Genomic DNA, 19,403 nt, shown 5'->3' on the forward strand with positions numbered 1-19,403 from the left:
CAGGGCGGCGGAGCCCCGCGCGCCGCCTGATCCGGGCGAGCGAGGGCGGCGGTGGTCGGAGAGGAGGCGCCGAGGGGAGGGAAGCGAAGAAGGGGAGGCAGCCGGGGGGAGAAGTCTCCCACCTCCTCCTTCCCCTTCCCGGCACCGCCTCCTCGGCGCTCCCCAGTGCTGGGGTGCCCGGGTGGGGCGGCGCTCCCGCTCCCTCCTGGGGGTCGGCGCGGCCGGAGCAGGCGGGGAACGCGACCGGTGCCGTGCGGAGGGTAAGGACGGCGCGGGGCGGAGGGGAGCGGGGGGGCAGAGGAGGGCGGCGGGTGCCCCCCGGTCGGGGACCAGGGACCCGTCGTCCCCCTCAAAGTTTGTTGGCGGCGTGGGTGGGAGGGGGGGTTTCGGGGAATGACAGCGCCTGCCCCGACGGCGGAACGGGCGGAGGGGAGGCGGCTGCCTGCGGAGCATCCTCCCCGTGATCCGCCGCCGCGTCCCGCGGCGATCGCGACCCACGCTGCGGCGGGGGCCGGGGACCGCGCGGGTCTCGCCTCTGCCCCGCGCACGGCCCCGCGCCGCCGCCCCGGGCGGCTGGGGCGAGTTGGAGGTAGCCCCGGGGCCGCCCGGGAAAAGCCGATGGTCCGAGGAGCGCAGTTTGGCTTCGCGAGCCCGGCCGGAGGAGGGGGGACCCGGCGGCGAGGGGAGCCCGGCAGCGGGCGGGGGTGCGGGCGGCTGGTGGCGTTATGGTTAACACGCGTCTATTCTTCTGTGCGCGGAGCTGGCAGCCTCCCGGGCTCCCACAGGACCTTATCTGACATCGGAGGTTTCTCCTCTCGTCCTGACCCACTGGTGATTTACAGCGGGTGGCATTCAGCCCGGCTTTCCTGTGCACTTTTCCTCTCCAAACTCTGCCTTTGAGGCTGTAACCGAAATAAAAGGCGGTTCGCAATTTTGTGCGCAACGATGTTCCCTTAAAAAATGTCACTTAGTCGTCCAGCATCCTCAGAATATCCCGGTAGGGTTTCTTGGTTGGTTGGTTGGTTGGTTTGTTTTTGTCTGAAATTCGGAAGTCTGGGGGGTAAAGAGCTGAAAAAGAGTGAGCCTTTTAAACTTCACGCAGCGTTTGTCATGTCAAATCTTCATCTGTTGAGAAATAATTTTGAGTAACCAGATGGGCTTATTTTAAATGGGAATCTTTTTGTCTCAAAGACGTCTGCAAATCTCCATTGAGAACACCCCTGGATGAGGTACGTACCAAACCTTTGGTAGGAGAGAGCTCGTTACTGAGATTGCAGTTTGATTAAGTAAAATGGTGTCAGAAGATGAAGTCTATAGTTTTCCTTCTTTCTCTAAAATTGTCATCAGTGTTATTTTCTGTATGGCAGCAAATGAAAATATTAACAGTTTCGGCACATGTTTTCTAATTTCAGAAGATAAAGGGACATATATAAGAAGCAGATAGCAAAATGCTTCTTTAGTATCTGCTAGGGTTAGGGTTTTGGTTTTTTTTAATAGTATAGCTTTTTTAACCTGCTAAAGGTGTAGTAATTTTTTTCCTTTTTTTTCTTAGATGTATCATGTTGTTTTCATTGTTATTGTTCACCCTTTCTTAAAGGAATATGGCATTCTCTGCTGGGGGTGGCATTGCTGTTACTGCAAAGAATCCGAGTAATAGTGAATATGATGTTTAATAACAAAATGTCCAACATTGCAAAAATTACTTGGCTGTGCTTAATTCTTTTCCTATTATACCTCATATCAACCACCAGCATGGGCTTTTCCTTCTCAAGAAGAGAAAAAAGCCCTGTGACTATAGCAGGAATATTTATTATGCAGGCAGAGTTTATTAAATCAGTCATAAAAGAAATGAACGTAACATCTTTAAACAGTTCAGAAGATGCATGTGTAATTCCTGATTTGCTTGAGGTTAAAATTAGTTTTGTAGCAACGAGTAACAGCTTTGCTTTATTATCTGTTGGTCTTTGGAATAAGAGGCAGAACCATTTGAATAAAACCATTTTAAAGCAGAATTGCTAAAAGCAATAATTGTTTGACTGAGCCAGCAGGCACCTATTGCCAGGAGGGTGAAAAAAAGTTGACTAGTTAAAGAAATTGATTTATTTGCTGAGAATTTAGGTCGTTGACCATTCTATGATACCTAAACTCACAGGATTGCAATCAAAATACCTATAAAACTCAAGGTGCAGGTGGAAGCAGTTTATAGTATTGCGAGGATGAGCTGGTGGATGCCTTTGATCCTGGCTGTTGTTCTTTCGTGAATGATGTGAGCTCAATTGCATAAAGGACCCTGTTAAAGGCTTTCTTGCTCTGTTGAAGGACTGAAGCCTTTCTTTAACTTCCCCTATTACAACGTTTTGATTGGGCAGCAGAAGTTTAGAAAGAAATAACTTTTTTTTCCTTTCTTTTTGAAGCCATTTTTGACTTTCAGCCTTTAATGTGGCCATCTCAAAATGCTTGCAGACTGTCATCCCACTGGGAATTTTGGTGCTGAAAGTTCTGTGCACTAGAGAGTGAGAGCTGACATGGTTTTCTTTTCTATTGAGTAGAGGTGAGGTAGGTGAGGAGATTAAGAATCCAAACTCATATATTAATTTAGTATTGCCCAAGATTTTTACAAATGCATTGCCATTCTTGGTTCTGCAGGTCTCATGCACTGTCTTCCACTCACCTAGTTCCTCTAAATCTGGATGGCTTAAAGAGAAATTACTGTAACTTCTCGAATGCAAACTTTGGGACCTCTCTAGTCATGTAGTCACCTACCTAGTCATCCACAGAATTCATTTTTCTCAGTGGTGATTGCTCTTCATTTCTTTCCAGATGTCTATTTTGTCTTCATCTGACAGTTCTCATGAAACAGTAAATTATTTTTTTTCTGCAATTTCCCAAATAGTTTAGGCTATGTAACATGATGAATGTTCTACAAAACCACTCATCGACCATTTAGGTGAGAATTTGGAGATTTTTCTCTTCTCTAGCAGCAAATTCACAGTCTGCTGATGATTTAAAATTTGTACTGTGGGCGACCCTAACACTGGGATTTGGCCAAGTTCAAAGCAGCTATGCAGATGGACACACAAAACAGAAGGCAGAGGGAAATAGACCCTTTTAATGATAACAAGGCTGCTCTTGTTTTCTTATCTACAGTGGAAATGCATGCAAGTCCCTTGTACCTAAAAGCAAACTTGCAAAAGTGCCAGAATAGACAGCAAGAGCATTTGCTATTAATGCAAAGTTAAAAATGTGTCAACCTGTCTTCTCAGTACTGCTCTGTATGTCTCCATTTCTAGACTGATGCTGTACTGCTGCCAAAAGTGCACATCCCAATCACTCTTGGTGGGATAAGGATTTCCCCCCAGAACTCACAGCCTTTGAAAGTGTGTGGCTTTGTTAATGGTCTCTGAAAACAGCTATGACCTGTCCCTTTGAAATGGCTATAATGACTTATAAATCAATTTCTTGTCAGAAAGAACTTTTCTCTTTTTTTTCCCCTTTTTCCTGAAGGTGCCATTGTTGCCCATGAAAAATTATTGGGTTTGCAACATAAGGTCGGAGCACATTTTATTCTGCCATTTGTGCCTCATGCAGGGGCATTACGGTGACGCACACCCCAAGCTCGGTTCTGCCTCTCTTCAGTAGGAACATCCTTTCTTGGTGAAACTGGCCACATCCAAATTACAAAATAGGTATTTAATTACAGTGTGTGTTAGTATAATGGTCACTTCTTATGCGTTGGCTGGACTGTTGGTGAAGGTGGATATTTTACACAATTCAGATGTTGTATTGTTTGTGTAGATTGAGGCTAGATGGCCTCAAATAGTACCTCATCCTGTGTTAACCTCTTCTATGGCAATTATGCATTCTTAAGTAAGGTGTGTTTACTCACTACAAAGTACTGAGTGGGAGCAGGTTCTGTACTGTCAATTCACTTTCAGCCCTCACTGGAGTAGTTTCCATCTTTCTGCATTTTAGGAAACAATTCAAAGTTTGTGTTTAGGATCTTGGGGGGCTGCTACCTTCCTGTTCTGCTGAGTATGTGAAACATGCTCTCAGAAATCACTGGTTTTAGTCAGTTGTACCTGTTTTAAGGAATGCAGCACTGAAGTCCAGACTATGTACATGTCTGGAATATTAGGTGACACATTTATATATACATGTAAAATAACTTTTACAGGATGTCAGTGATAGATATACTAGTTTTAGATTCTTGCTTTTAGCCAAGAAGGCTGTGTATAAGGGAATTCAGGACGATATTCAGCAATCATCTTGCCTATATTTTTGTACCTACACTTGTAGCTTGTCTGCATGTACTCTAGCGCTTGAAATTTGAGTTTATGCATGACATACTGCAGGGTTTGTGAGACTTCAGTTCTTCCTCTAGGCATATGGTTTTTTTGTTTATGTCTATTTGTAAGTTTATGCATAGAAGTATACCTATATATATAAAGTCATAACTCATCCTTCAGTATATTTTAACTGTTTCTCCAAGTCTGATGTAATACTGGTTGAAGTCTCTCCACAGTTTGTTGTTCTGGCTACTTGGATATCAAATTCTACTGTAATTCTTTCTCACGTCTCCTCTTCCCTCCCTCTCTTCTTTTTTTAAAAAAAGAAAAGCATCTGAATGTTTCAAAGACATACACCATTGCCAAGCAATCTGGTGTAGTGGCTTAATATGCTGGCAAATAATTTCACAAGTTATTTGTGTGTGTGAAGGCAGTATATTTGAATATCATTATATTGTGAATGTAACTATGAAGACAGTTATCTGAGATTATTTAAATCCTAGGAAAGGCCAGACGGCTCCAGAAATGAAAGAATGTTTTTCATTTTTTAGCTGGGAGTGCGTATTTCTGTCCTTTGCTAATGCTGGTGGCATGGGGCATCGCAGTTGCCAAAAGCCTTTTTATCCTAGCTTTTGAGCATTGCCAATACTTTATGGCCTAAAAACAGTTTGCAGGAGAAGCAGACTCTTGAAGACTGAGGTAGAAGGGATATTGCTTTGCAGTGTGTTGCTGGCCTTCTGTGCACTAACTTTTTGTCTTTGCCTGTGAACCCCTTTTTCACTTCTGGTGTGTTTATCTGCTGTGTGGGTCATTTAGTGGCTCCATTTGAGCACTCTCTTCCTTTCCACCTCTGAAGTCCATATCCTGTACGTCATTTTCCCTAAGCAGTTTGATTTTTGTTAATGTCCCTGGCCAAATTTGCTCAGCTAACCTCGCCTCAGTGTCCCCAGCCTGGTCCCAACTGTCAGTGCGTACAGTGCTGTCCTTTTCCCTGACCTTACCAAGGATGGCTTCTCAGAGCCCTTTGCATCTTCCTTTGTCGTTTGAATGCAGATCAGAAATGGACTTTCAAAAGAGCAAGTCATTGCCTGCAGAGCGAGCAGTGGATCTGTTCTTTCTTTATGGTGAGATCTGAAAAATCCCACTAGCTATATCCTTCAGCTTACGGAGGTGTCTCTGAAGTTCGCACAGCTCAGAAGAGGAGGGAGGTTTTCTCTCATGAATTTTCTCCTTCACCTCATCTGCTTTCCTCCAGCCTATCACAAAGGCAATTCTTCTCTGTCTCTAAAATCTGTATCCCTGCCTCACAGAGGCACTTCCACTTGGGTCTTCCTTTCTTACCTTTCTCCACTTTGCTCCTGTCTCACGTGGAGATGTCTTATTCCCAGTATGAGGATAGTAGCTATCTTTCCTGTCTCCTACCAATCCTCACCACACAAATAACCCACATTACCTTTGCTCTCAGCATCTCCTTGCTCTATCTCATGATTTCTTTAATTAAAACTTGTTAGAGCCAGTTTGTTGTGGGGGGATGAGAAGGCAGACATACACTCTGTGCAGTTTATGAGAATTCTCCCTGGAGCCTGATGTTTTTGCTATCTTTCTGTCTCTAAACCTTTTGCTTTTAATAAAGTTCATTAATATTTTCTGCTGCAACAAATTCATGACCTTCTGTGTTCTGCTCTGGCCATTGCATGGAAACTATTTTCTAGGAGTGGTTCTCTTCCTCTCTCTCTCGTTTCTTCCTAATAAATCTGTTTTTCCTTCAGTTTGATCCTCTAGACATTACGTTCTTCTGGAGACCTTTAGCATTTAGCATCCAATGGAGCCCGGTCTTTTATGTCCTGCTCTGTTGTTTCAAATGACTTCTCTCCCTTAAACTACATATTGTGTACTAACCTGCCATTTCTTCTAGGTACTTCCAGAAGATTGACTGTTCAGCCCCCATCTCTTTTGCGTCTGGCTGGGCTTCTCTGTCCCCATTTAACATTTATGTCAATTCTGCTCAGCAACAATTGCCCGCACCTTTTGGCATTGTAGAATGGCTAGAGAGGAGGCTGGAAATGACACGATTTCTGATGGAATTTTGAAATCCAAGAGGAACTCTTCTGTGAAAAAGTTTGAGAGTTCAAAATTAACCAGGTTAATGAGTTCTCCTCCATTTTCTTTAAAATGTAAATTCCATAGCATTGTATCAAACTTCATATTATCTGTTCATTCTGCTTTATTGGAAAAGAAGTGTACAAAGTCCTTTATTGGGAAACCAGTCCCTAAACTGGAGCTGATTTTAAGCAAACAAACCAGGTCACAATTGCTTCACTGTTTCCTTTCATCTGAGTCTTTCATATTTCAGCAAGACTCCTCATCCTCTTTCAAAATTTCTATCTTTAGATGAAATTAAGATAATATACAGTAAACTGTGAAAGATCTTTAAATCCCACAGTTTTACAATAGCCACCTTTGCCTTCTGTCCTTTCTCCCAAAAGCTGGGCAGAGCAGCTAGCTGTAGTTTCCCATTAATGTCACCCTGATGGTCCCTTTGCTGGTTTGTGACTTCAATACTTCATCTTGTCTGCAACTTGGTAGGAAATGTGTTTGTGGGGGGTTGTATTTTACAAGCTGAGAGGTTTTGGGTGATCTCAGGAGTTCTAGAGATTTTTTACAGGCAGACGGGGCAGCTGCCCCCGCTCTTCCTCCCCTGCATCTGGGTGGAATGCAGGAGGTGCATCCTTGATTTGCTTAATTCAGAGAAAGGGCTTCAAGCTAAGCCTCTCACCAGGCATGCACCCTGCCTCCTGGAATACCAGCTGGTGCCTTTACTTGCGGATGCTTAGCTCTCAATCCAACATGGAACAGCTCGAGCAGTTTAGAGATGGGCAGCAGAATGTAGAGGTTGCCAGCACGCTCACCTGGCTCACAGAGAGCGAAGTTTAGGTCCTTCAGCTGCACCAGAAGGAGCAGGACTTCAGCCTTGCTCTTGCACCTCTCTGACTTTAGACACATGTATATGCTCTGGCTGTTTGGGATGTAAGGCACAGCCTCCTTTTCTCTGCACCTGCAAGTCACCTGTGCTAAACTGGTGCACACATCTTGCCAGCAAAACTTTGGGGGGAGGGAATAATACTATTGCTTTTAAAAACAGTCCGTCACTGATTAACACCCTGTTTTCCCCCTTGTTTTGTTTTTGTTGTTCAGGTTGTCAGCTGCTGGATGCTGGGGGGTGTCACATAGGAGCCATTTGCCCACACATTGGAACAGTCTGGCCCTTATCCTGCTAGTGTGCAAACGGTATGTTAATTAACATAAATAACCATGTAGCTGTGCCTTCTTGCTAATTAAGATTCAACTTGCCAAAGATATGATCACATTACATAAGAACAAAATTTGGTTCATTACTTGCATGCCCTAGTTTACCCCATAGCTGATAGTGCCTTGCTGTATCTAGAAGATAACATCCCTTATTTGCTCCTCTCCTAGCGTCTGTGCTCCTTCCCGATCCCTCACACAGAGAAAATTCTGACTGAAATGAATGCAAGTTTTCCTGAATTAGGAGTGACAGCATATTTGCCATTTTTAGCCTAGGAGTAGCACAGTTTTGGAGATGGAGCAGTAAACCGGTAAATAGGATAGGGATAACATTGCCTTCACATTCTTCTCAACATGTGTTTTTTCCTTGCTTGGTGTTACTGAGTCTGAGAATGCCATTTCTCAGTCTGCACATTTCTTTCTCCAAGGCTTGGAAACCTTGTTCTGTCCTCGAAGCTGTATTGTTCATCACCATATGGGATAAGGTAATTATTAGCCATATAAATTTTCATTTTATAGGACAGTTCTAATTCCTAGAGGCCAACAGTTACCATGGTAGATCTCATTTCTCTCACAGTTTTACAGCTGACTGCATATACGAGTGTAAATTGCTGCTGTTTCTCCTGCCGTAGTACTTTGTGGACCCAGTTTGGGAGGAGTCCCAGTGTGTTGGGCACTGCACAAACTTATCAGAAGATAATGCCCTTCTCTGAATGACTTGGAACCCTATAAGGTGTAAACAAGGAGAGTGCGTTTCTGTATTTTTATGCATTCAAAAACTGTTTGAATTCTTCCTACTTGTCCTTTAGCCTGTTCTTAATTAACTATGATTATCATAGAAGAAATGTATAGACACGGAGATCAAAATGTTTCCTAAAATGGAAGCCAAAGAGGTTTGATTGTGGATTTCCCTTGCTTGTTTTGATTCCTTTTCTTGCCATGTCAACATTTTTGCAGTTATCAGTATCATCATTGTATTGCTCATAATTACTTTCTGAGGAAGAGAATAAATACTCACTGTTTCTATTCAGGCTATTAAAATTGCTTTATCAATCATCCTGATTTGAAAATTGTAACAAATTCAGCTCTTTTTATAGACAATGATAAAGACTTTCCAGCTCTCCTTCTATCCCAGAACAGCAGGAGAAGATAGGTAATAGCATTTTAATGAAGTCATGTTCTTGTTCCCCAAGTGAGCTGGTGTTGTGGACCAACAAGAAGTCCAGAGGAAGTATAATTCTCCTTGTTGTCCTTGATGAGTTACCAGCCTCTTTTGTACTACATATTTTTTATTTTACCTAACGTGTATTTATATTCTGTTATCCAAGCATCTTTAGGGCTATATGTAACCACACAGTGGAGGGCACTAGTAAGACTTGACCCTTCAACTCTTCACTAATTCTTTCACTTTGAAGGCAAAGCAAAGTTGTGTCTTCAACCTTTGGGTGATGTTTAACACCTCATACGTTTGATCCCTGCTAAAGTAGGCAGGGAAAAAGGGCTGGAGCAAGTTGAATGCGTGTCGCTGCAGACAGCTAGGCCAGGAGTTTGTCAAAGCCACTCCATCTAGTGGCAGGCACTTCACACAGCTGGTCTGGCAGTGCCCACCAACAGCTGCTGGATGGTGGGAGAAAGGTCTAAAATGGTGTTCAGCTATGACAGTTCTGGTCTGGTCTTCAAGATAAAAGATCCTTCAAGTTTTTCTCTGTTGTTTAATTCTTATCCGTAGTCATAATTCAGTACTTGCCGTGACTTGCTGCATGCAGTTGTGGAAATACCTCAAAAATTTTGAGTGCCGGTGTCAGTGCAGCCTCTCCTTCATATTTAATCAATGTTTCAGTCTTCTAAAAGCTGTTTTAAAATGAGTGAGGTAGTAGAGTTCATTTATGGAAGGAATGAAGCTGAGAGCTTTGAAAACTCAAAAGAAGCTGGAAGAGTGCATTCTGGCAGGGCAGGAGAGTTCTTGGCAAAGCAGGGAGTTTCTCCATTTCTGCCACCCTGCCCGTGAGGGCAGCTTTCTGCAGCACACAGCTGTCACTCCAGTGGCATGCAGAGAGGATGAATCTGTGTAGGGGAACGCTTATTCTCTGGGGAGGCTCTGAGAAGCCAGAGAGGCTCCTGGAGTATTTCATGTGGAGATAGTCATGGCTCTTGGGCAGTGTGGGTTTGGGCTCTTGGGCAGGATGGGTTTGGGTTGTATTGAAGCCAACTGCAAAGAGCAGTGTGGCTGCGTGGCATGGGGTGTCTGTTTTCATGGGCAGTGCCTGCTCACCACTCCAGGTTCGGACAGAAATGCTCAGAGCCAAAATATGTGTGGCACTGGCATGTGCACCTGGCCATGTGAAAAGACCAAGAAAAAGACCATTGCTGCTGCCATTGGCTTTTCTTTCTATGTCAAATCATGCAGCACCTGTAACCTGATAACTGCAGTGCCAAAGGTCCAGTCTTGTTTTCACCAGACAGCTATGGAAAAACCTCACTGATCTCTTCAGTGCATTTTAGTAGTGAGCTTATACTGGGATAAGCTAGTATCTAAATTAAAATAAATGAATTTCATGTAAAGTGTAATTCCAGATCAGGCAAATGGTTGTTTTACTGCAACTTTAATAAAAATCAACTGCAGCTTGAATAGGTGCATGCACACATACTGCTAGAAATTTCCAATTAGGATATTCCCAGCAGCAAACAAAAACAAAATTAATGTTAGCAGCATCCCCCAAAGCCTAAACTACACTACTAATGAACTCCCAAGTACTCTCAAAGAAAACTCTCTTTGCAGAGACAATAAGGTAAAAATTACTGTAATAATCTCAATGTAAAAATACAGAGGGAAAAAAAAAATCATTGACATTCAAAGTAAGCCTTGCCTCTCCTGATCCCATTAACCGTGTTGTTAGCATAGCATATGCATGCATAGTGATATTGTCACATAACTCACTGCCACCTTCAAAAGAGCACACAAGAATTCGTGTTCTTTCATTTGTATTTCAAATAAAGGTAGGGGTTGCATGGCACCTAATTCTGAGGAAGTCTGTACTTGACATGACTCCAGCAGGGACCAGCTACCTGACAACAATTTGTTTGTCTGTCTAGCAGAAGTGCTCAGTTGAATACAATTTATGAAGCTTTCCTCAGACATAATCTTCTCGACATGGGGCTGTGGCTTTACTCATTAAAATGGTTGCCTTTCTTCTGTCAAAAATAAGCTTGAATAGCACAGGATACCACAGCAATCTTTACATATTTATAGAACTACTTGTTTTATTTAATGGATTTTTGGATAGTTTTCAAGTTAATAACACATTCTTCATTTGTGTTTTTAAAATGGTGTTACAATGCCAAGTTTAAAGTTGCCAGACTTCACCCAAAGAAGATTTGTCAGCAGAGTCATCTTTGCAGCTTGTAACATCTGCAAATTCTCTAGGAGCAGCTGTAAAACACCTTCTGGAAGAAAAGTGCCTTCCATATTAGATGATTGCTGTTCATTTTTAATGTATGCTTCAGTGACATTTCCCTCCCTCCCTGCTCACGCCCTCAAAATTAAATTCCTTAATACTGTCTGTCTAATAATTGTTATTTCCTGAGCAAATTGTGTCTGCAAAAGCTGACTCAGCCAGTATATTTTGTGTGTTGCGACTCTCCCAGTAAGGGTTGTTTGTACTCATACTTCTTTGCAGCACTGGAGTTGCAGTGTCTTCTGAAGGTCTAAGTTCATATATTTCCTTTAATAATCAATGTCCAGGCCTGCTTAATAAAAGGCAAAACTTTAAAGAGCTGTGGAAAAAGTCCTGAGTGTTCAGATACTATAAGGGCAGTATAAATATATCATCAGCCAAGTGATCTCTGTTTTTTTTGGAAATGCTCATAATTTCACGTATTTTTAAGTACTGCTATTGTTGTTGAGAGGCATCCTTTTCTTCTTGCCTATATTTTCTTGGGAAACAAGAAGTGGTACCTGCTGTGCAAGTCTTCTCTTTAGAAGTTGAGGTGATCAGTACTCTGATTTTGGCAGATAAACTCTTGCAGCCTTTCTGACCATTTATTGTCAGTTGTGTAAAGTGAACAGGTAAAGTCAGTAAAAGCCTATAAATGGCATCTGGGATTTCTTGAGAGCAACAATTTCCTCCATACCAAAAGCAAGAAGAAACTTGGTTTGCTCCTGTTGCTGATTAATCATCAAGATGTCCCATAGCAGATTCAGAATATTTGTAGCACACAAAAGGAGTGATTCTGGCTCTTATTTGTATTCAGACCACTCTCAACCACTGAGGTGGTGGAAGAGGGCCGTAAAGCAGATGTTCAGTCCATATTCAAGGCATTTTCTATCGGCAAAGTAATATAAAGGAGTACAGCATAACAAGAGCTGTTAGACTTGTCTTGTATGTCGATGCATGCTCAGGTGCTGATGAGGGTCCTCTCCCAAGGGAACCCCGACCAGGAGTTGTTCCCCTCCACAAATCACCATCCATGAGCAAAGGCTGTACTTGACAGAACTCAGAAACCGCTGGCTACCTTCTGCTGGGTCCCCCCAGTTTTGGAGAGGACAGAATGTTTTGGAGGGTGTCCCTAGGGGGACGAGTTACATTACAGTGCTTCTCACAGAAGCAGTGACTCCTGGTCCCATTTGCCTGGAGTTTTGGCCACTGCTGCACCCTGATCTAAACTTGGTGCCATGTTTAGCTAGGCAAGCTTACACTGCCCTGATTGAGGCTTCTGGTCTGTACAGAGCAGATCACTGATTCTCTCACTGACTTAACAGTGCTGGTCACCATTCCTGAAACTGTGGACAGAGCTGGGTAACAACCCACCTCCCTCAACTTGCTCAAGTATTCCAGTACCTTAGTTTGCTTAGCAGAAGGAAGGAATAATCTTTGTATATGAATGTAATGAAGCTATATATTTTTAGATTAAATACCTTGCTAATAAATTTGCAATAGCAAATTCAGGATGTTAGTAGACCTCAGATAGCTATAGCAGGATAATAAGAATATACAGGCATACTGGGTGAGCTGTGAAATTTGGAGTGCATGGCTCTGTCCCTGTTGCCCCTCTGTTGTCAATTTTTCAAAACCCTCAGTGCCTTTTGTAAGAAAAACAATGAAGGTGGTGACTCAGTTTAGTGCTGCTCCTCCATTGGCACTTGGTATTATCTAAATGAAACAAGCCCATGGAATATTGGTCTGCAAGGTACATTGCAATCAGAAGCTGAGAAGAATATCTTTATGGTGGAGCAGCTCAGAAGTTTTTGACGAGAAATGAAAATCACTTTCCTGTGAAACACTCAATTCCCTGTGCCTCTGTTTTTCATGTCACTTCTTAGTGTAATTCAGTTTTAGTGAAATCCAGGTGATTTCTTTCTAAGTGCTCAACCCACCCTGATTTCCCACAGTGGCAAAGCCTAGACCTGCACTGAATAGCAGAGAAGGGTTGATTTTGTTTGACAGAGTTCAGCTAAGTTGTTTGTGGAGTTTGTCTCCCTGTTTATGTTAATGAAGTCTTACCTTTTCCCCATACAGGATTTCCTCCGATGCATTTTTCTGTCCCCCAAGTCTCTCTGAAACCAACAAGACTGGGGTTATGAAGTCAATTCTAGATGGCCTCGCAGATACCACTTTCCGAACAATCACGACAGATCTCCTTTACGTGGGCTCCAACGATATCCAGTACGAAGACATGAAAGGCGACATGGCATCCAAGCTGGGGTACTACCCCCAGAAGTTCCCTCTTTCCTCCTTCAGGGGAGATCCTTTCCAAGAAAAAATGACTGGAGGAGATGATTCCCTGTTGACCATTATTCCTTCAGATCAGGTCAACATCACAGAGTTTTACAACAAGTCCCTGTCCACCTTTAAGGATAATGAGGAGAATATACAGTGTGGGGAGAACTTTATGGATATGGAGTGTTTTATGATCCTGAACCCCAGCCAGCAGCTAGCCATCGCCGTACTGTCGCTCACCCTGGGCACCTTCACAGTCCTAGAGAACCTTCTTGTCCTGTGTGTCATCCTCCACTCCCGAAGCCTCCGGTGTAGACCCTCCTACCATTTCATCGGCAGCCTGGCTGTGGCCGACCTCCTTGGCAGTGTGATTTTTGTCTACAGTTTTGTGGATTTCCATGTTTTCCATCGGAAGGATAGCCCCAATGTCTTCTTGTTCAAACTGGGTGGAGTTACAGCCTCCTTCACTGCCTCTGTAGGTAGCCTTTTCCTCACGGCAATAGACCGGTACATCTCTATACACAGGCCACTAGCTTATAAAAGGATTGTTACCCGACCAAAGGCTGTCGTAGCATTTTGTGTGATGTGGACCATTGCTATTGTAATAGCCGTTCTTCCTCTGCTCGGCTGGAACTGCAAAAAACTTAATTCTGTTTGTTCGGACATATTCCCTCTCATCGATGAGACGTACCTGATGTTCTGGATCGGGGTCACCAGCGTCCTCTTGTTGTTCATTGTCTATGCCTACATGTACATTCTGTGGAAGGCTCACAGCCACGCTGTTCGCATGCTGCAGCGAGGCACACAGAAAAGCATAATCATTCAGTCGACGGAGGATGGTAAGGTACAGATCACTAGGCCTGATCAAACTCGTATGGACATCAGGTTAGCCAAAACCTTGGTCCTTATCCTAGTCGTTTTAATCATATGCTGGGGCCCTCTCCTCGCCATCATGGTGTATGATGTCTTTGGGAAAATGAACAAGCTCATCAAGACTATCTTTGCCTTCTGTAGCATGCTCTGTTTGCTGAATTCAACAGTGAATCCCATCATCTACGCTCTGAGGAGCAAGGACTTGCGACACGCTTTCCGCAGCATGTTCCCCACCTGTGAAGGGACTGCGCAGCCCCTGGATAACAGCATGGAGTCTGACTGCCAGCACAAACATGCCAACAACACAGGGAATGTGCACAGGGCTGCCGAGAGCTGCATTAAGAGCACAGTTAAGATTGCCAAAGTTACCATGTCTGTCTCCACGGACACAACTGCTGAAGCGTTGTAAGTCAGAGACTTCTCAGCATTGTGAGAAAAGGAGTTTAAGTTTAAAAAAAAATTAAAATTAAAAAAATCAACAACAGAGAAAACCAAACCCATGGCTTAACGTGTTTGTACCCTCCTGTAATATTTTTTGGTTTGTCATTGTAAGCTGAGCAATGATTGTGTTAAGAGCATTACCATCAGCCAGTTTTTCAGGTTTTACAATTAGGGATTCTAGCTAAATTTTCACAAGTTTTTCTCAAAAGGTGTTTACTGAATAATAATGTTTCCAGAAAGAGCACAGAGAAAATACCAGATTAGCAATCATTCCTTTGGGGGTGTGAAGAAGAATTGTGAAACCTAATTGAAAAATAACGCGTCCTAAACCAATACCATCAAACAAGAAAAAAAGCCTTGTAATCATGCTGTTCATTTCAATGTGAAATGTATTTCATGTCTGTAAGTAATAAGAGTTTCTGATTTTTTCCAAAAGCAGCAGTGCTGAGTTTAGAGGTTTTGTAAAATGTGTCGTGTCCCGTGAATTGTGTGCTGTTTTATTATGTGTTATTGGTATTCGTCTGATTAAACAAAGTGATAAGGTAGAATTCCGTGGAAATAACGTGAAACGTGATATGTAAACCCCATTGAAAACACTTACTGTATTTGAAGAATTCCTATGAGGTATTTTGGAAATTTTACACTTTTAGTGGTCTTCTGTGGACTTAGAGGAGAGGCTTTGTGTTCTTCTACTAAAATTATTTCCCCACTACCTTTTACTTTCACATGCGTATGAGACTAACAGCAACAGAGGAATAGAGGAGGAATGTGAGAAAGGAATGCACTGGTTCAGACTTTTAAATACCACTGCGTTTATACAGAAGGATGTTTATGGTTGCACAGACTACTGCCCTGCTCTTGGGCATTGCGTGAATATGAACACTGAAAAGCAAAGGTCCCGGATATTGGCTCCTTTAATAGGCATCTGGTTTTAAGCCATGTGCTGGTGTTGGACCACTGAAGACAGCATGTGTCAGACTCAATGTGCGATGTTATCACTGTGCAGTCGATGTATACTTGAAGGTGTGTCACATTCCTGTATCCCAGGTCTAAGCAGATTCAGAGCCTGAGATGCCAAACTCCCGTCTTCACTAAAAGAGGAGGAAATATTGTCAGACTTAAACATTTTCTTATTGTGTGAGCGTGTATATAAATAAATATCTCTGTGTGTGTACGTGTGTGTGTGCGTGCGTGTGTAAGTATACTAATCGGTGTGAGTCATGGTAGCATAGCTAAGATAGGACACTATGACCAAATGTAACTGTATTTCTTGTTGCACGCTTTGCACACGAATTCTGTTTCTAAAATTGAGTTCTTCCAATTGATTACTGATGAAAGTACCATGTTAAGAATATCTCGATCCAGCATATCCATGTGCTAGAGGAAGCAGCCTTTCAGTTACACTTGAAAATAAAGGGAAACAAGAGGCAGAGAGCATGGAATGAGCCCGAACTGACAAATGCTGCAGCTGTTGATAGTGTTCCTGAAGACTGAGAAATGTCTGAGGAGTAAATGGTAGTTTGTTTTAAGGCTGTGAGTATTAAAATCTGATAGCTTGCAATGAGGTGCATCTCACTGAAACCACTGACAAGGTTTGACACTACCAGGAAGAAGTTACTGATGGAAAATAATGACTGTTCCACAGTGGGACAGTTTCTGCAGCCTGAGACCATCACAAGGAACATGCTACCAGATAGTCTTTTAGGCGTGGATATTCTGTGATTCTGTTCTGAGTCATAAGGTCTGGGATCCTCTTCTCTGCTGCCTTGCTTTTTCAGACCATTTCCTCACCCTTCTGACTGATTTCTGCCAAAATAGCTGCAAGCGCAGCTTAGTCCTTCAGCTGCCTGACACTTGCCGCAACAGGGGGTGACTTTCTCCATGACGCAGGGCGAGTGGAGCCAAATCCATACTGCCCTGCCACCCATCCTTGTGCTTACATAGGGAGAGAGAAGGGGCAGCAGCCCAGGGTCTCTGGCTGTCTCAGTGCAGGCCAGAGCAACTGGTTGAACGAGCACCCAGCCCCTTTCAGGCAGTGGCCCTGTGGGGATGCAAGTGGCTCCAAGTTTAGGCTTGGTGAGGATGACATGTTTTAAAGGTAAGATTGGATCAGGTGAGGTGCTGAGCAACAGCTGGAAGAGACAGGGGTACTTTGCTCCTCTACCCACCTCCCCTGCAGCTTACCTGTGTGGCAGGACAGCGCACCACACTCTCAAGGGGCCCACTGCAGTCAGCCAAAACCAGTGGATCGCAGAGGATTCCCAGAGGATGTCAAGTCCTGAAAGATGTTTTTTATGTCTGGGTCTAGTCCATCCTAAAGCAGTCCTCTTGGAGGAGTGGGGGAAAGCCCATTTGAAATGTAAGGGTATTTTAAGAGCCATTTTTGAAACTGTCTTCTTGTGAATTAAATGCAAACTTTGTGGAATTTTGTTGTGCTTTCAAGTTCTAAATTTTACGATAAATCATGGGACAATGGGGCTGTCTTGGCACTTAACTTGGTGCTTACTGATATAATAAGAAATAGCATCCTGTGAAATGTTATCCTCTATCATCAGTATCTTCATTTGCATAATGAGTTTTTCTAAAGCTCTGGGAACTGCATCGGTTCACTTAGAACCATTTATTAAAGAGATGGCAACAATTTCCGTACATGTTGCACACTAAGTAGAACTATTCTTTCATTAGAAAAATCTGCTGCCGTTCCAAGATAAGCTGTTCTTATACTTCAGCTTTAGGTATTCCTAATTTGCAGTTGCCTACTTTCACTTAGTGATAGCACAGCCAAACGACACTGTGTTCCATGGCCACCCACACCATCATCATCATCATCATCCACCCACCACCGCTAGTTGCAGTTACGTGTATGTGCCAACTCCAAGTGTCACGTACCTACCGAGAAGACCATCTATGTCACATGTGTGTAGAGTTAGATTCTCAACAGTCTAATTGTATATTTGTATAATATAATCTCCTCAATGCTGTGCAGTCACTATCCACATCTTGCACTGGCCTTTTGATGAAAATTTTAGTGTGTCTATTGTGAGATAGACAGTGCATTCTACTTGATGTTATTGGGCTGAATGTATGTAAATAAGTGAAAAAAAAAAAGTCATCTCTACAAGCAGTGGCCTAAAAAGTCTGTAATTGTGGACTAGGAAAATTGTTGAAGTTGCTGTGACATCTCAAATACTACCTTTGAATAAACTATCTACAGGGTCTCTTGGGATGCTGTTTCACAGTGAAAGGAAAATCTTTCCTTGTGATAATATGAGGTAAAGAAATTGGATTACCTGAGCTTTTTATTTCCAGTGTTTCGAAGTGGAGAACATAACTCTTTATTGTCTGTAAATCTAACATTATTACTTCCTCTTAGAAGAATATTGTATCATTAGATGTTTGTTTGAGCTGGTAACATTCTTGCAACTGTTGCAATATTTTTCATTAGCAACCTGTATAATAGTTTGTACACAAGTACTGTTCAGATTGTCATGAAAAGTAGCTTTGACCATTTACCTACCAGTAGCAGAATAGTATTTCTGTAAGATTTCCAGTGTATTCCTATCATATCATATTTTATTTCTATAATGTAATTAAACTGTTATTTATTCAAGGAGAAAAAGTATTCCTCTGCTTTTTTGTGTTCCAAATTTTGAGATAACTGAGGAAGCCACGTGATGATGCTGCCTCATCCCACGATCTGGTGCTCTACGTTTTGTTTATAAGTTTGTCTGTCATTCTGAAACAACTGCTTAAACAACTTGACAACAGGTTGTCAAGCTTTGTGGGTTTTAATTGTACGTTGATATGTTTGAAGGAGGAGGCAGATCATATATTTTATATTTGTGTATTCAGTACTATGGAGACAAGAGAGAAATGACAGTTAAAACTGCATCTCCTGTTTCATTATGTAGGCAATTTCCCCTTTCCTCTGTATTAGCCAAAATGCAATAAATTCCTTTTGCCTTCCTCAGATGCATATGTTTGCTCAGAGATGTCACATTAAGACAAGCCCATATTCTTCAGAAAAACAAAACACAAAAGAAGAAAGGAGTACAAATTAAAATAGTGCTGCCAGCAGCAGTGACAACCTAAATTAGTTGTTGGGGGTTGTGAGGGTAATCAAAGATTGGAGACAAACAAAGAGTTAGTCTAGTTTTGGCCAGTGCCAGTGGGGACAGAGTTGATGGGTGTAGGGAGTGGATGATGAAGTGGTCCAGCAGGGATTCATCGAAGCTGTGCAGGCATAGCAGGCTCAGCCGTGCCACTGCCTATGAATCACATTTAAGTGCTCCCACTGCTGCTCATCCACATCTGAAAGGAAGGGTTGAAAAAGACCACTAAATGCTGTAGAAAGGTCCCTGCCTGTTTCAGAGGATCGGTTTTCCATATGATTTAATCTCAGATTCATGTTACTCGGCAATTTTCCTTCTTCACATCTGTGGCTTGAAAACATCCTAAGGGGATAAAGTGAGCATGTCATAGAATCATGGAATCATTTAGGTTGGAAAAGACCTCTAGGATCATCAAGTCCAAACATGAACCTCACACTGCCAAGGCTTAGGATCACGGTTGTGTCACAATATTTTTATTTTTAAAAACTGGGTCACTGGTGAATTGAGAAAGTCTTGGCAAAGCAAAAGCAACTAGAAATAAAAGATTAGCTCTTAATCTTTAGCTGCATATTACATTTAAATTAAGTCTGAATATTTCTGCTGAAAGCTGTCACTTTCAAAGCAGCCAGGAGACAATTCCCTCTGTATTTCCATGCTCACTGGAAAAC

The 19,403-nt window shown here is 42.7% G+C and overlaps 1 protein-coding gene across 6 annotated transcripts; it reads left to right on the plus strand.

The window, feature by feature from the left end:
• Nucleotides 1–53: 53 nt before the first annotated feature.
• Nucleotides 54–18,593, plus strand: CNR1 (cannabinoid receptor 1). 6 transcript variants are annotated; one of them, XM_039569064.1, is made up of 4 exons: nucleotides 54–260; nucleotides 7,482–7,574; nucleotides 8,021–8,077; nucleotides 13,109–18,593. In XM_039569064.1, the coding sequence occupies exon 4, from the start codon at nucleotides 13,170–13,172 to the stop codon at nucleotides 14,589–14,591; it is 1,422 nt and encodes a 473-aa protein (XP_039424998.1). In that variant the 5' UTR covers nucleotides 54–260; nucleotides 7,482–7,574; nucleotides 8,021–8,077; nucleotides 13,109–13,169; the 3' UTR covers nucleotides 14,592–18,593. The 6 variants fall into 6 exon arrangements, with proteins under 6 accessions (XP_039424998.1, XP_039424997.1, XP_019145618.1 ...); XM_019290073.3 differs by lacking the exon at nucleotides 54–260 and adding an exon at nucleotides 700–1,229; XM_019290070.3 differs by lacking the exon at nucleotides 54–260 and adding an exon at nucleotides 1,260–6,428.
• Nucleotides 18,594–19,403: the final 810 nt, after the last annotated feature.

The sequence above is a fragment of the Corvus cornix genome, chromosome 3, assembly GCF_000738735.6.
Source record: "Corvus cornix cornix isolate S_Up_H32 chromosome 3, ASM73873v5, whole genome shotgun sequence".
NCBI classification, from domain to species: domain Eukaryota; kingdom Metazoa; phylum Chordata; class Aves; order Passeriformes; family Corvidae; genus Corvus; species Corvus cornix.

Excerpts from the sequence above, each read along its gene's own strand:
- CNR1 (XM_019290070.3), top strand. The coding sequence starts at position 6,328 with ATGGCTAGAGAGGAGGCTGGAAATGACACGATTTCTGATGGAATTTTG. Across the intron at positions 6,429-7,481 it reads GAGAGTTCAAAATTAACCAG|GTTGTCAGCTGCTGGATGCT; the intron begins GTTAATGAGTTC and ends TTTGTTGTTCAG. Across the intron at positions 8,078-13,108 it reads TCATCACCATATGGGATAAG|GATTTCCTCCGATGCATTTT; the intron begins GTAATTATTAGC and ends TTCCCCATACAG.